Source organism: Papio anubis, chromosome X (assembly GCF_008728515.1).
Source record: "Papio anubis isolate 15944 chromosome X, Panubis1.0, whole genome shotgun sequence".
Taxonomy (NCBI): domain Eukaryota; kingdom Metazoa; phylum Chordata; class Mammalia; order Primates; family Cercopithecidae; genus Papio; species Papio anubis.
In genome coordinates this window covers 46,500,249-46,517,268 of record NC_044996.1, presented here as the reverse complement: position 1 = coordinate 46,517,268, position 17,020 = coordinate 46,500,249, and the positions used below count along the sequence as shown (strand labels likewise).

Genomic DNA, 17,020 nt, shown 5'->3' with positions numbered 1-17,020 from the left:
TATTTTAACAGCAAAATACAAAAAAAGAAAATACATATCCTCAGATGTAGAGGAGTTTTGCCCGAAGATGTACCATACTCAAGAGTATCGCCCTTATGTGATTTAGATAATGAGATTTGAGACTTTTTAGTTGATGACATTTACGTGAAATTTTTGACCCTGCATTGATGCTGTAATGGGTGGAGACTTTTGGAAACGTTGGGATGGGGTGAACATATTTTGCATATGAGATGTAAGTGGAATCTGAGAGAACAAAGGGAAGACTGTGATAAACATAATGTTTACACAGCAAGTGGAAATTTAGGTTACTCATCAAGTTGACCTTAAGACAGAAAGAATATCCTGAATTATCCAATGTAATCACAAGGGACCTTAGAAGTAGAAGAGTGCAGCAGAAGAGTCAGAATCAGAGAAGATGTGATGACAAAAGTAAGGTCATCAGAGTGATGCAATATGAGGACTCAACCTGTCACTGCTAGCTTTGAAGGTGAAGGAAGAAGGCCATGGGCAAGAAATGCTGGCAGCCTCTATAAGCTGGAAAAGACAGGAAACTGGATTCTTCCCTAGAGCCTCCAGAAAGGAATGCGGCCCTGCCAATACCTCGATTATAGCCCAGTAAGATCTGTGTAGGACATCTAACCTACAGCACGCTACTACAGTAAATTAGTATTGTTATCAGCCACTAAGTTATGTGGTAATTTGTTATGACAGCAATAGAAGACAATTTCTGTGGTTTATAGACAGAAGTTGAGTATCACTATATTTCCCTCAAAGATGTAAAATACCTCATGGCTCTCCTATGAATTCATTATGTGTAGCTTAGCATGTAATTTAGGAATGATGGTTCTAGGACAGGGGTCAGCAAACTGGAGCCAAATCCAGCCCACTGTCTGTTTTTGTAAACAAAATTATATTAGACATAGCCATGCTGATTCCTTTACTTATTGTCTATGGCTGCTTTCATACTACAGCAAAATTGAGTAGTTGTGACCCCTTCCAGCCCTTTTCAGAAAAAGTTTGCCAACTGCTCCTCTAGGGTATGGCTCTACTCTACCCATTTAACTTGATTTGCCTTCACTCTAGTTATATCCCGTTATCTCTCCTCCCCATATTCTTACCAATTCTGAGTTCCTGTCAGTACCTTAGCTCATGCTACAATTCCATCTTAGAATTCCCTTTCCTCTCTTCCATGTCTTGTAACATGTGAGGCACATCTCAAGTCATACTTTCTACCCAAAACCTTCCCCATCTCCTCTATCAAGGCATTTTCCCCATAACATGCTACTTAGGCTTTGATTGATCAAAGAGCTTTTTTATTGCTCACCAAATTACTTCATATATGTTACAATCTGTTTATACAAATGTCTGTAAGCTCCACAACTGTTAAAAGTGATATTACAGATGATTTATTTGTAGACATTCCAGCAGTATGATGGCTGGTATCTCTTTTATCATTTGCAGGTTTTGATATCTATAATACTCATAGGATGAGTTTGTTATAGCAGACAACCTTCTCTAATCCCTCTCTTAAATTCCTGTTTTTTTAATTTAAATACTTTTTCATTTTATATAAAATAAATTGAATAAAAAAGGGCAAAGGTGCCAGAATTGGCACAAGAGTTATGCAAATTTGTTATTCTCAAAAGACTATACGCAGAATAGTATACTAGTTCTCTGTTTTTAATAAAGTGTGTAGCAGATGTTATGCTAAGTCAGAAATCCTGTGTGTTCAACTGAATAAATCTACTGTCTACAGACTATCTCTATCTGATCCACTGCAATCACCTCATCATACCAAAACTAGACATCAAAAGCCAAAGGTCTAATGCCTGTAAAAATTTAAAGGTAGATTTGGGGGATTGGTGGCAAAGATGATATAGAAAGATGTTAAATAATTTTTAATATCTAACATTTGAATTTCACAAATCTTAATTATTTAGGTAGTCATCAGCAATTCACTATTCTTTTCATTCAACGGAAACATAAAAACTTGACTCGGATACTTTTGTCAAACTAATGTCATTCCTAAGCTTTCACTCCTAACAGTCAAGTCCTGGCCAAAGATTTCCATTATGGGCCAGATTTATATTTAAATGACCATTTTACTTAGACTGAGGGCAGGTAGTTGTCATAACCACTGAGTAGCCCAAGTGACCATGAACCAATTACCCTGAAATTAATTTTGAGTTGCCATTCAAATAGTTATCTCTCTCAAACAATAAACCTAAAATTCTTGCGGTTCCAGACAAGTTAAGATACAAGACTTGACTTCATTAGAGTCCGGGCACAAAACAAAAGAGATTTCGGAAATTTCTTTTCTCCCACTCTAAGAAAAATATTTGCTACTGAGACTTCAAGGAAAATGACAGCAAATGTCCTCATGCCTTCTTTCTCCAGACTCCCAGAATACCCCTTATCCTTTTTTTGCGCTTACAGATACTTCCCTCTGCTTAGAATGTCCTTCCTCTACTGTACACCTAGAAAACTTTTCCTTCATGTTTAATCTCAAATATAATCTGCTTTGTGAAGCCTTCCCTAACTCCCTTAAGCATATTTAAAGTTCTCCCTGCTTTGCCCATATCCCCTATTAAACAATTATAAGTATTTAAGTTTCTTATTTGCATACATATTTGTTTATAGGTGTCGAAGAGTCTTATTTTTCATCCTTAGTACCTGGCACATAGAAGCTGTCTCATAATACTTAACGAATAAAACTCATTTCCCTCTCGACATTTTTAAAACAAACTATTCTAACCTGGCTTTAAAAACTCCTTTCTTTCTCTTCTAAAAATATCCCTACTGGTTCAGCCATAATGTCGAGTTCCTTTCAGAATCTTACCTGTTTGCTTGCCCTATTAAATCTAGATGCTTTAAAGAAAGCACGTCTTTCCTGCTGTTCCACCACTTTGCTCTAAATCTGTTCACTGGCTTCAAGAAAAATTTTTGGAACAAATTTCAATCTGCTTTTTTTTACCCAATGTGTTCCATAACTTCAGATCCATTCATCTGTTTCCATTAAGATCAATTCCAAAGCTTTTCATTTCCCCAGAAATCTTTTACCAAATTACTCCTATGCTCTTTGCATAATTTCTAAAGGTAAGGTTTATCTCAACAAGACTCCATATATCATTCAGCAAACTTTAATTTAAAATGAAATCATTTTACCTCTAATCTTGGAAAACAAATTTGAAGTAATTCTCAGTTAACTTATTTAGCAGGTTTTTAGAGATGATTTTAGAGGCTTTGGAGAATAGAATCACATCTGAACAAACTAACGGAAGCACCTCAGGTTGGGAGTGACTCACCGGTACTCCTTGGTATACTCAAAGTCTTGTTTGTTGTAGGCAGGTTTTAGGAAATTGCACTCAATGACTCCAATTACTCCTACACCTTCTCCACGAGTTGGCTTAGAAGAAAATATTAATTTCAACACTTACATTACTGTTGGCTGCCTGCAGGCATTTCCTTTTGATTCCAAACAATAATAGAAAGGTTACATAACGTTCATGAGCAAGAAAAGACCATCAAGATCTAGAGAAACACTTAGAATGTACATCAACAGACTGCAAGCATTAAACTGAACTAGAAATTCTGACAAATTCCAGGGCAGAGATTTTCAAAATATGATCCATAGATCACTAGGAGTCTTCTGCAATTAGTAGCCATCTCTACTTCACCCACACTACCTCAACTTTTATCTGCTTTATATTCCAGGACTACCATAAGACTGCATTTGAATAAAGAATTACCGTGCTAAAAAACCAAGGTTATATACTACTGTTCTAAGGAACTGAAACAAATATTCATCTGAAAACAATTTTAGGGGTGCTATGTGATCCTATATTAAAATAAACAATTTTCCCACATACATAGGCCACCAAACAACTACTAAAGAGAGTCACACAGCAATTATTAATTACAAGTTGATGCAAGAGTTTCATAGATTTAAATCATATTCTAATTCTTTAACGGAAGAAACCGAGTAAAGGTGTAATTAGACTGGCACACAAACATGAGTTGTCTAAAGGTGCTATAACAAGGAAAAACAAAATAGGCTGAAAATGAGTTATCCTGGGCTTTATATAACTGTCTTACTATGATGAAGCAGTTAATCATTTTTGTGCTTTAGCAATCTTATCTGTAAAACAGGAATAAAAGGGATACTTGTAGACATTGCTACTTTAAATAATCATTAAGACATTAAAGATGATGGTAAAATTTGTATAAAGTGGTTTAAAAAATATTTTCACATAATTCATCCCATTTAAATCTCTCAACCCTGTAAGCTGCAAGGTAGGCAAAGCAGGTATGTTTATTATTGTTGTTTCCACTTTATAGGTCAGGAAATTGATCCTCAGATAAATTAAACAATTTATCCAAGGTTACACAGCTTGTAAATGGAAAATTCAGGACCCAAATCCTGGTCTTCAACCACCATATTTTATATGCCTTTCACTACGCCTTATTGTCTTCCCAAGAAAATGGAAAGAGTTACCTAAAACACAAATAAGCTGAGACACATGGTAAACTTGCTGGTATTCTCATTCTGCCTCTTAGTAACAGCTACTTAGAAAATGTATTCAGTAAAGTTGTTGGGTTGATTAACATCTGAAGAATGAGAGGTAGAAAGAGTTTTTCAACACAAGACAGCTCACTGGTAACACAATTCCAGGATCAGAATTCAAAAAGCATCATAAGATGGGAGTAAAAGCCATTAATGAGCCTATCCCCTTTGCAAATTTTAAATTCTCTTCCCACTCTTTTCAGCCTCCTATGACAAAGAAATATTAACCACTCACCTTCACCTGGCACCCCACCTTCTCAAAGGATTTTATGAGTCGGTTGTTATGATACATCATTATTCCAAACTGGTTACTATTCTTGCAAGAAAACCCAAAGGTGATTCTCACCTGCTTATTCTGAGAAGAACATTGTTAAGGAGACAAACATACCAGGGACTTCAACGATAAATTTTGCACCATATTATAGAAAAAACATCAAATACCAAGGGACATAAATTGGTACAACCTTTTGAGAGGGCATTTAAACACCTGTTGCAATTGCTTTGAGAATATTCTTAATATTCGACCAAGTAATTATCTTTTAAAGAATTTATCCCACAGAAACAGTCAGGGAGGCCCACAAAGGTTTAGGAATTACAGAGATTTTTCAATTTGTTATAAAAGCAGAAAAACAGAAATAATTTAAATGTTCAACAATAAAGAAATGATTAAATAAATGTTGATACAGCTACATGCAGCTCTTTTAAAATTATGCCCTTGAAATATGTGAGAATATCAGGAAATGCTCAGATTATAAAAACATCACACACACATGCACACACACCACACACACACATAGAAAGACTGTAAGAAAAGATACCTAAATACTATCAGTGATTATAAAATTGACAAATAATCACAAAACATTTTTTAGCCCTTGCTAGTTGCTCAATTTGCTGCTAGGGCTCATAGGTTCTGATAAGAGCTGTAAATGGGCCAATACGAATCTGTAAAATTATATCCAATAAAGTAAATCTTCTTACCATACCAAACACAATGAAAGCAAAAGCAAAGGTAAAGAACAATGAATAGTCCTGTAGTGATACATCTCATGGGAAGAAGTTAACAAGCTTGGATAAATGAAATGAAGACAACTGATTATTACAAGTAAAATATGAATAATGATGAGTTTTTAACAGGTCCTACTTAATTTAAAAACTGAGGTAAGTAAGTGAGAAAGATAAAGGGGAGACAGAGAAACTGAGATTTTCATTAAAACAAATTCTAAGAAACCTTCATGTCTAAATGAGTCAAATGAAAATTTATTTTTGTCACTTATTCAAAAAATGATCTCCATGCCCCCTTTAAAAGACAAGCTACTTGCATCAACACCCTATAACAAATGGGTCACATATGACACAAAGACATGACTCAAGTGGGTGCATAACACAGTAATGTTTGGCTCAGAATATATAATGTTCTGGACTCTAGCAGTTCACATAAAACCTCAAATAAGACCTATTCTAATGCAAAAACAAAACAAGACAAAACTCCTGCAAGCAAACAAACCAAAATCCTATGCCATAAAATTAACTTTGTAAAGATAAAGATTGTCAAATTTTTCTTTCTGTTGTGCACTTTTAAAATTCCAAATTATGGAGTGAGGGTACACTGGGGTAGGAGACTTGCCAAATTAGTGCAAGAAGACAGAACAAAGATGAAAGAAGTGGACTTTGATAATTGAGAAGTAAGTAAGTTAGTATCAATGATCTTGTTCCTCAGTGACCTTGGGGGAAATTTTATTAGGACTTTCATTTTACCCATGCCTAAAGTAAATCTGTTTAGTCCAAACTATAATATTGGAAGGTAATTTGGTTTAATGAGAAGGGAGTCTGAGAAGAGCTGAGGTAACATATAGAATGCATGCATAAAAGTTTCCCGGATAGAAACCCACAAAAGAAAAAAGCTAGAGACAGGTATGTGTTATATCCTAAAACAGTAGTTGGAAAGCACTTCTTTAGACTGGCTCTGTTAAACCTATGGTACTAATATCCTAGTCTACATATGGTGAGATTATAACTAATTCACCTATAGAAGCAAACAATGCTAGCTCTGGCTTTATTAAATTGATTTGTTTAGTGCTTTAAGAAAACATTCCTAGTAGCCAAGATATGTGTTTCCAAAAAGGAGAAAAAAGAGACCAACGATTTCTCATTTTTGGTCAGGGAAGGACAAAGCATGCTACATAATGCCTTTGATAAAGCAAATAGAGTGTGAGCATGTTTCTCAGGCCAAGAGTTGTGCTTAGTTACTAGAAAATAAATTAAAAGGACAATTTTTCATAACCTTGCAAGTTTTCAGCCTTTCAAAAACATTTTCTGCCCCAAAAGCCATCAACGAAGTTGTACCTAATATCCACAGTTCATCTTCAGATTTTTTTCTAGTCTCTGAAATCCATTCTCGATGCAATGCGGGGGAGAGGTAGAAGTAAAAAGCAATGGCTCCTCTGAGTGGCTACCATTATGAGAAGTACCAGGAATTTATGTCAAACCTAAGAAGATTTATTTCACTCTAGAAAATCAACTTTTAATTTCCACTTTCCTAACTTCAACCAATGTAAGTCTGGACCTGTTACAATAAAAAATTGCAGTGTATCTACAAGATTAAGAAGTTCTAGTCAGTATTTTGCTTATTTCAGTAAATTTAATATATATCAAAATCCCAGTACAAACCAAATGATGTGTATTATTCCTTACAGTAGAGATTCTCAAACCTGGCTGCTCATTAGAATCAGCTGAGGATTTTAAAATAATAAATATTTCTTATTTTTTTAAAAAAAGGTTTCAGACACTACTGAACCAGAATCTCCAGTCTCAAGATTCTATTATTTCAACAGTTTCCAGGTGACTTCTGATAAAAATGGTACATAGATTGGCATTTAAGAAAGACTTCCTCAGAGTACACTATAATAGAATGTGTACTATGACATATGTTTTTGAATTGGAAAGGGAAAGTTTTTGTTTTTCTGTGTCAACCTGAAAACTTAATCCTGAAATAAAGAGGTCAACTTCATGTAGTGCTATAGTTGTAAGGATACTGTGAAGGTAGGTTTATATGTATCATATTCTACATTGGCCAGGCTCTTGGCAATCATCTGGGTAGTCACCTTCTTTTGACGCAGAAAAATTTTCATCCGTGGCTTCATATATAGAATACCACAAAATGCCTGTGGAATAGAATGGTGAAGGGAAAGTTATGTGATATTGCCAATTCTGCTGACATCCCCATAAAACACTGCTATCACCTGATTCTATGCTGGGCAAAGATTTGGCTCCATTTCTATACCTTCTTACACTATGTAAACTACCACACTAAAGTACTGTTGACTATATTATCTAAACTGTCTCAACTGAGACAATAAAAAGGAATACTAGCACATGGCTGGAGGGTTGTCATCTTTGAATAACTAAAAGAAGATCTTGTTCTATAATATTTTCAGGTTATAGGAAATCTTACCTCTCATTGTTGAAAAACCATTCTTACTTACCCTTAAAGAATATTCTGTTTCTGGCAGCTCAGAGGTAATACCGCCAGTCATTTTTTCTTCTGTGTCAAAGTCTGATACCAGGATGTCATATTGATCTGTATCAAAGTCCAACTCAGATTTTCCATTTTTATTTCTGGGGAAAACAGACAAGTACCAATCTAACAAAAACTGGCTCCAAAGGACAAAAAATGCACTAGGAACCCAAAAGAAAAAAAACAATATGAGCCAAAACTCAGGTATCTGTTTCTTTCCCTGACTACCAGTGCAAAGGAACTACAAACCACTTGGGTGGAGGATCATATGATACTTAAGGGTATTCCCATTCTAAACAAATCTACTTTTTCATAGAGGTGATGATGCCACATTCCTAAGAAAAAAAGAACGTGGAATGTCTATGATCTGATAAATCAAATGGATGTCAGCTATCTTCAAAGTGGGATCTTAAAATAGACACAAGCTTTCTAGGTATTGTTAGTAAGTCACTCAACATCATTTTCCCCAACTGAATGAACAGATGAATCAAAACCCACTTCTACCAACTTCAAACAAAAAAGATACTAACATCTCCCCAGATCTAATCCTATTTCTTAAAAGTAAAAAAGATTGTTATAAAAGCAGCATATATTTACTAGTCCTCTAGGATACCATTTATAGAATTATCATTTAAATATAATGGTACTAACATTCCTTTCATAAGGAACTTTCTTCTTCCCATAATCATTTTGGGCCACTTGGTTTTGATCCATTCCAAGACCCTGAGCTATATGACTAACCACCGCCAGGGAAAAAAGGTTAAGACCCATCTTAATCCTTGAAAAAAACTCAAATGACAGGTTTTAGAGAAAACATATATATCAGAACAGTAGTTCCCAAAATTTATTCTGTGCAACAGTAATCTCATAAGATACTCTTAAAAAGTACATAAAATAAAATACATAAAATACATAAAAGTTCTAAGATCAAAAAATTGAGAAATAATTCTTAGCCCTCAGAGTCACCTTGAGCTCTAGTGATAACTCTGCTTCATACTTCAGGCTCTGTAAGCTCAGAGCTGCCGTGTTGAAATTGTAGCTCCTTTTATAGGGCTGCACCAGAGCCATTATGGTCTGTCTGCATCATGTCCATGTCAATGTATGATAGCATATTATGGATTTTCCAGGATAATTCTGATTCTCACTACTCCACCCGACCCCAAGGCATATGCCCTGAGGAGATGCTATCTTCCTTGTCCCTCACCTTCCCCATCTAAGGAAAAAAGGTCTGTAGAAACATTTTCGTTAGAGACAGGGTCTTGCTCTGTTGCCCAGGCTGGAGTGCAGTGGCATGATCATAGCTCACCATGGCCTCCAACTTCTGGGTTCAAGCAATTCTCCCATGTTGTTCTCCCAAAGGTCTGGGTTTAGAGGTGTGAGCCACCACCCAACCTAAAGAAACACTTTTTCAAAATTGATTGGGAAACACTGCATAGTGTATAGCTCTTTTACATATTTTCAACATACATTAGTATATTAAAGTACTCCAGGACTCTCAGAAGTCCTACAATAAAGCAACACAGTAAACCTTAAGTCAGCTTTTCCCAAATTTATTTGACCATGTAATCCTTTATTTATACAGGTTGAGTATCCCTTAACTGAAATGTTTGGGACCAGAAGTGTTTTGGATCCTTTTGGATTTTGAAATATTTGCATTATACTTACTGGTTGAGCACTCCTAATCTAAAAATCCAAAATCCGAAATGTTCCAATGATCATTTCCTTTGAGTTGTCATGTCTGTGCTCAAAATGTTTTAGATTTTGCAGCATTTCAGATTTTAGATTTTTGGATTAGGGAAAGTCAACCTGTATAGCACCTAGTACCATATACATAACTGGGAAAAGACATAAAAAGAAAAAGTTCTGTTTAAGATATGTAAATCACTGTAATACCTCAAAAAATTCTTTGTAATACCAACTATATTACTTGAGGTTTTCTCAGTAGGACACAGCGAGGATCTAAATTACCAATGTGTGAGTCACACTTCTTTTAATTGTTAAGTACAGTACTCTCTATATAAACCAGCATTGTTTTTATTTGTTTTACCCAGGTAAATGAGACAAAATACTTCACCTAAGGAGAAAAGGATGAAGAAATGTATCTGATAATCTTTTCTATTAGGCATATCAGTAATACCTCTATTTTATATTAAAGGTTTTTAGGGTTATTTTTTAGTGTTTAGGTGTTAATCCATTCTTTTTTCTTTTTTTTTTTTTTTTTTTTTTGAGATGGAGTCTTGCTCTGTTGCCCAGGCTGGAGTGCAGTGGCGCCATCTCCACTCACTGCAAGCTCTGCCTCCCGGGTTTATGACATTCTCCTGCCTCAGCCTCCCGAGTAGCTGGGACTACAGGCGCCCGCCACCACGTCCGGCTAGTTCTTTGTATTTTTTTAGTAGAGACGGTGTTTCACCATGTTAGCCAGGATGGTCTCGATCTCCTGACCTCGTGATCTGCCCATCTCAGCCTCCCAAAGTGCTGGGATTACAGGCTTGAGCCATAATCCGATTCTTAAATGTATTCCATTAGACATGCTAAGATTAAAAAAATGAAATACCATAAAGTATTTCTAGACTGTTTTATTAGTTTTGAAGACATGATCTTAACCTAGTCTCATTATAGTTCATATTTATCTGCTTCAAAGATGTTTTTCTACTTCTCTTTTTTTTTTTTTTTTTTTTTAAGAGACAGGGTCTCACTTTGTTGCCCAGGCTGGTTTCAAATTCCTGGCCTCAAGTGATCCTCCTGCCTTGGCCTCCCAAAGTACTGGAATTACAGGTGTGAGCCACCATGCCTGGCCAGATTTTTCTACTTCTAATCCAGCTACTGTGAAAGCACTAATATAGAAGTTGTTATTTTTTTAAAGATCTTACTGTATTTTGTTTGCTCTAATTTTTCTTTCTCATGCTTCATTGTCATTGTCTAATAAGTAAAATAACTATCAATTACCAAACATAAAAAAATGCCTATTGGCCAGGCATGGTGTCTCACTCCAGTAATAGAGGCTGGGGTGGGTGGATCACTTGAGGTCAGGAGTACAAGATCAGCCTGGACAACATGGCAAAACCCCGTCTCTACAAAAAATATAAAAATTAGCCAGACGTGGTGGCACACACCTGTAATCCCAGCTACTCGAGAGGCTGAGGCACAAGAATCACTTGAACCCAGAAGGTGAAGGTTACAGTGAACCAAGTTTCCACCACTGCACTCCAGCCTGGGCAAGAGAGACTCTGTCTCATTTAAAAAAAAAAAAAAAAAAAAGTGCCCATGAATATGAAATAGATATTTATAAAGGATTCTGAGGAGCTTAGAATATGCTAAACTGTCCTAATTATCTGTGGCAATAGCCTCAGGATATGTGTGTTTCCACCTTAAACATACCACATTTTACCAACAAGAACCACTATCTCAAACAGAACTGTTTTCCTTTTTCTTTTTTTTTTTTTTTTTTTTGAGACGGAGTCTCACTCTGTTGCCAAGCTGGAGTGCAGTGGCGTGATCTCGGCTCACTGCAACTTCCAACTCCTGGGTTCAAGTGATTCTCCTGCCTCAACCTCCCAAGTAGCTGGGACTACAGGGGTGCACCACCACGCCCAGCTAATTTTTGTACTTTTTTTTTTTTTTTTTAATAGAGACGGGGTTTCACCATGTTGGCCAGGATGGTCTCAGTCTCTCAACCTCGTGATCTGCCCACCTCAGCCTCCCAAAGTGCTGGGATTACAAGCATGAGCCACTGCACCCAGCCAGAACTCTTGTTTTTCTAAGACGAAGTTACATAAAAGTATGCAATGAGATATAAATACGTATCAAAATTTATCTATTTTGCTTCTCTAAAAAGAGTTATTAAAATATGCTAGGCCAAGTGCAGTGGCTCACACTTGTAATCCCAATAATTTGGGAGGCTAAGGAGGGAATATCGCTTGAAGCCAGGTGTTCGAGACTAGCCTGGGCAACATAAATGAGACCCTGTCTTTCTATAAAAATTTTGAAAGTTAAAATTAAATAAAAATGTGTTTCATCATACTACCTTTGTTTATTAGAAGCTATCACCTTCGTAATACTATACCTGCGGATGTTCCAAATGAGAACACGAGTGCCTTTTTTGCCTGGGATGGCATCAAACTGGGCCAGCAGGTCATTTTCACTGTTGAAAATGGAATAGTTCAAGATGGCTTCTAGGCTGGGCAATGAATCCTCGGTAATAATCATTTTTTGTAAAATCAAATATAGTCAAAGAAAAAAATAATATCTTAGGATGCTATTGAGAAGGAAGATCTGCCCTTTGGGTTGCATATTTAGACAAAACTACAGACATAAAGCATGCATATTACTGCTATAGAAAGAAGAAAGGTGAAAAATGGAGAAAAGTTATAGAGACAAGCTCCAAAATCAGTTGCCCATGCAGAATATAGCTTCAAAGATATAATGTAAACAAAGTCTTATATTTAAAAGCAAAGATCAAAGGCTTAAATTTTTAACTTCTTTGGAAGCAATAAGTTAAAACCTTATTGCTATACTGTTCCAGTCAAGACAACCAGGTGTCTAACAGAAGTAACAGCTGTGCAGATATAGGGAAATGACTATTCTGCTATTATATAAGCTGATAAACAGTATATTTCTAGGCGTATCAATACAAATGTAGCTATCCTTTGGAGGGGGGAAAAAAGGCAGGCCCCGGGAGCTTTACCATGGGGTGGTGGTAGAGCAGACACATACTATATAGATCAAACTGTGTAACAATGAAAATTTCAATACAGCAAAAACATTTCTAAGCTTCTGTCAATGGTCTTATTTTTTAAATATTTAATACAGAAAAATCCCAGTTAAATTTAAGACATTTGAATACCTCTTTTAAAACTTCTGATAGTTGGATTTGACCTGAAGAGGTTCCTATCAAAACACTCAGATTAGACTAATTTTTAACCAACATTCTCCATTTCCAGAAAGGATATTGTTTTGCTGGTTGAATGGAACAATTGGTACAATAACTGCCTGGGCCTGGACACATTCCAGATAGGTCTGTGATAGAAGTCCAACAGTGAGAGTACCCCCATTCTTGGTGAAGACAAGGGCGTCCTTTCCTAGCCGCATGGAGCCTGACTTGAAACCATTACCAAAGACCCCAATGGGACACTGGCTCTTCTTTATTACTTTATCTGTAAAGCCAAAGCTGCAATTACAGAAGAAAAAACAAATCAGAAAAAAAGAAATCAGAATGGTAAAAAGCATCCTAAGATAGGTGACAGGCAGAATATTTGGCCTACAAATAAATAACACTTGTAAAAAGTCCCTCCTTTTTTATTCCTTTTGGTATTTATGGGCAAAACTATTAGGTTAAAAACACAGGAAATTACTATGGGGTAATGGGATTAATTTTTCTGTGTGGTTTGTGTGTACATAAATAGTTCCATTACGTTAGAGTCACACTTTATAAAAGTAAAAAAGGGCCCCTTTCCACCAGCTAACATAGCTGGAAAAGGCTTGGGAAGCTGCCTTTCCTGTCTAGATAAAACAGCTCTGATTGCTGTAGAAGCAAAGTTAGGGTAAGGTGAAAAGGGTAGTTATCTAGAGAGGGTAACAAAAGTTTCAGATATTGTCATTGGTCAGAGGTACTAGATTAGGCATCTCCTAACCTGTTTATATCATCCTCTAGAAATCTGAAAGTCAGGGATCATATATCTTGACAATTTCAACTCTCCACTCAAAGGATAATCCTTCCAATTCTTAGTCTCTGTTCCATCTGCTGGGACAGTTCATTGGAATGTGGCCAAAGGATAAAAATAGGTAGTTCTGCCTCTGAATATCAGCAAACAGCTGCAGTATAAAGTCTCTCTTGCTCTATTAAGGACCTTTCACTTAGGCACCTCAACAATCTCTGTAGTCCATTTTGATCAGCTTAATCTGGAAGCCAGAACCTTTCCCTTTCTTGTATTTTCCATTCAGGTACACACCAAAATAACAGAACTTTAAAAACTAAAAATTAAATGATTACATATCTTCCCTCATCATCAATAAAACTAATTGTAAGGATTGTTTCTCAGGATGAGAAGGAGAAATGAATAGAGTTTGGTGAATCAGTACAAAACTTATAGTTAGACAGAAGAAAAAAGTTCTAATGTTCCATAGCCCAGGGTGACTATAATTAGCAATAATACATCATATATTTCAAAGTAGCTAGAAAAGAGGACTTCCAATGTCACCAACATATAAATTCTCAAGGTGATGGAAACCCCAAACACCCTCACTTGATCACTGCACATTCTATGCATGTATAAAGTATTCACATGTACCCCATAAATATGGAAAATATTAGGTATCAATGAAAGAAAAAAAAATCATACTAAAAAGGATTGTTTCTCTCCAGACTGACTAATTTTACAATGTTGTGCACTACCATTCATTCAATAAATATTTAAACTAAGCACCTACGATGTGCCATGCATTGGGCTAAGCACTAGAGACAATTGTTAATAAAAGAGACATGATTTTTGCCTTCAGAGTTTATAATCTAAGGAAGGACTTCATATATTACAGATTAGGTGCTTCTCAACATCAATAAAATAGATACTCTGAGCAGACCATGACTGAGCAGGCTGATCTTTAACAATTTTACTCTTTTGAGCATGGAGAGCTGAGGTATCTGATTTCTACTTCCTGAAGGCTATGGTTTTGTGTTTACTCACTAGGAAAGGGAACCACCTTTTAATTTGCTATTTCAAAGCATTATACAGTAATACCATATGTCCTCCTAGAGTAAACACTTTATAGGAGCTGTGTGTATCGCACAAATAAATCTAGTGACAGAAAAAGGTAATTTCCACGGCAGCAGTCTGTTGGAAAAAAAAAAAGAATATTCAGTCTGTGTTGCCTATGGGCCTTAGTATTCCAGGATATAGACTTGTAATAGTAAGATTCAGGCATTCCCATTCTTCTTGTGGAAGAATTGGCTTTTTTAAAAAAAAAAAAAAAAGTTTGTTATGAGGATTAAATTATATACTGTATGCAAAATACATTAAGTATAAAGTAGTATTCAAACATTAATTTTAAACTAACTCTAGAAGTCATTCTGATAGTTGTCATGTGCTATCCCCTACTCCTACTTCAGACCTAAGATCACATCTAAAACTCAGGGCTCTTCATAAATAGTAATCTTACACACCACTTCAAATGAATTTGTATGGTTAACCGGACTTTAACTTTCTCTTCTACCACAAAAGCTTCAATTAGGTGATCAAGGGGAAGTGGTGAAAATAGGGAGATTACAACTCCCTTAATTTTTTAGCCTCTTCCACCATCTATCACCTCTTTTTCCCTTTGAAAGTATAAACCCTCACTGTGTTAATTTGGGGAGACCAAATGATGATACAAGGTTGAGAAGATAACCAGTAGCGTGAGGCTAGAACCAGAATGGAAAAGGATAAGAAAAATGAGAAGAGAGGAGCTGTAAACTCCGGATTTTTGTTGTTGTTACTGTGTTTCACTTAACTCTTCCTGTGTGCTCTTTTATTCCACCTAAGTTCTCATGTTAGGCATTCCATTTAAATGCAAACTGGCAGAATGAATGCCAGGTACCAATCAAATAACTACCTAATACAAAAGCCCTCACCACACATAATAGAATTGTAGGAATGAATATGATAGTTTGCTATAGCTCAGTAATATTTTCCACAGAGCTAACTTGGCTCAGGTGGTTTCTATTTGCTAAGTCAGTCCTGCTGTATCCTCTCATGTAAGAGACAACACTGTTTACACATCAAGGTGGCTTGGATACCAGCACTTTTAGTGGAATTCAAAACTACAGTAGCTTGCTCTGGAGTATCTTAAAATGTCAAGAATCCAGAATCCAGAGAGGTAAATTTAAATTGGGACTCTGCAATGACACATGTTTACCTATGTAACGAATCCTCACGTGTACCTCCAAACCAAATACAAAAGTTAAGAAAAATAATAGATAAATAAATAAATAAATAAATAAATAAGGACTCTGACCAATGAAACAAACCTTGGCAAAATCCATGGGCGCACAAAGGCAGGCACTGCTATTTCCTAGGTATTTTTGTGATTTAATATGTAATATAAAAGAATGAAAGCGTGCTAAGCAGACTGTTATTCCCCAGCTATTGTTTTAGAAGAATACACCTGCTAGGAAGTGCACTTCTGAGCACAGGTAGCAAATACCCTCTGTGGTTCTGTGGCTGTTTTTAGTCTTTGAACTTTGAAAGCGGTTTCTCACCTTGCTTGAAAAAGGCAGCTGAATATACAGACTAACTGATTCATACACTAGCCCCAGAAGGTAAAGATAATTAGTTGTGGACCTTAAAGGAATTTAATAATAGGTTTTTCCTTTTTAATTTGATTTTCATGAAATTCTATGTTTATGGAAGAAACTGTTGCTACAGTTACACAACTATTTTATCAGTCTGAAAACAGAATTGCATAAAAAGTTGGAAAGTGTGGACAGGGTAACAACAAATGTTAGAGGTCAAATAGAACTTCTGTAGGCTTAATAAATTTGCATAATTACTTCTATTATTTTTTCCAAATACAAAAGTAATATGCCTTCAAATAAAAAACAGCGCCAGGCGCGGTGGCTCACACCTGTAATCCCAGCACTTTGGGAGGCCGAGGCAGGTGGATCACTTCAGGTCAGGAGTTTGAGACCAGCTGACCAACATGGTGAAACCCTGTCTCTACTAAATATACAAAATTAGCCGGGCATGGTGGCGCATGCCTATAATCCCAGCTACTTGGGAGGCTGAAGCAGGAGAATCACTTGAATCCGGGAGGCAGAGGTTGCAGTGAGCCAAGATCGCACCATTGCACTTCAGCCTGGGCAACAAGAGTGAAACTCCTTTAAAAACAAACAAACAAAAAAAAACAGAATCCTTCCGGCTAGGCATGGTGGCTCATGTCTGTAATCCCAGCATTTTGGGAGGCCGAGG

At 36.2% G+C, this 17,020-nt stretch overlaps 1 protein-coding gene across 4 annotated transcripts in view; it reads right to left on the bottom strand.

The window, feature by feature from the left end:
* Positions 1 to 17,020, bottom strand: part of MORC4 (MORC family CW-type zinc finger 4) — a 60,524-nt gene that overhangs the window by 32,579 nt on the left and 10,925 nt on the right. For 2 of the 4 annotated variants that reach the window (XM_017954170.3, XM_017954171.3), the window contains exons 4-9: positions 13,031 to 13,248; positions 12,145 to 12,292; positions 8,050 to 8,242; positions 7,600 to 7,728; positions 4,800 to 4,919; positions 3,306 to 3,406 (exon numbers count right to left, since the gene is read on the bottom strand). In XM_017954170.3, the coding sequence (XP_017809659.2) occupies positions 3,306 to 3,406; positions 4,800 to 4,919; positions 7,600 to 7,728; positions 8,050 to 8,242; positions 12,145 to 12,292; positions 13,031 to 13,248 (909 nt within the window). The remainder of the gene's footprint in view (positions 1 to 3,305; positions 3,407 to 4,799; positions 4,920 to 7,599; positions 7,729 to 8,049; positions 8,243 to 12,144; positions 12,293 to 13,030; positions 13,249 to 17,020) is intronic. The other 2 variants (XM_003918091.5, XM_003918092.5) reach the window with 1 other exon arrangement.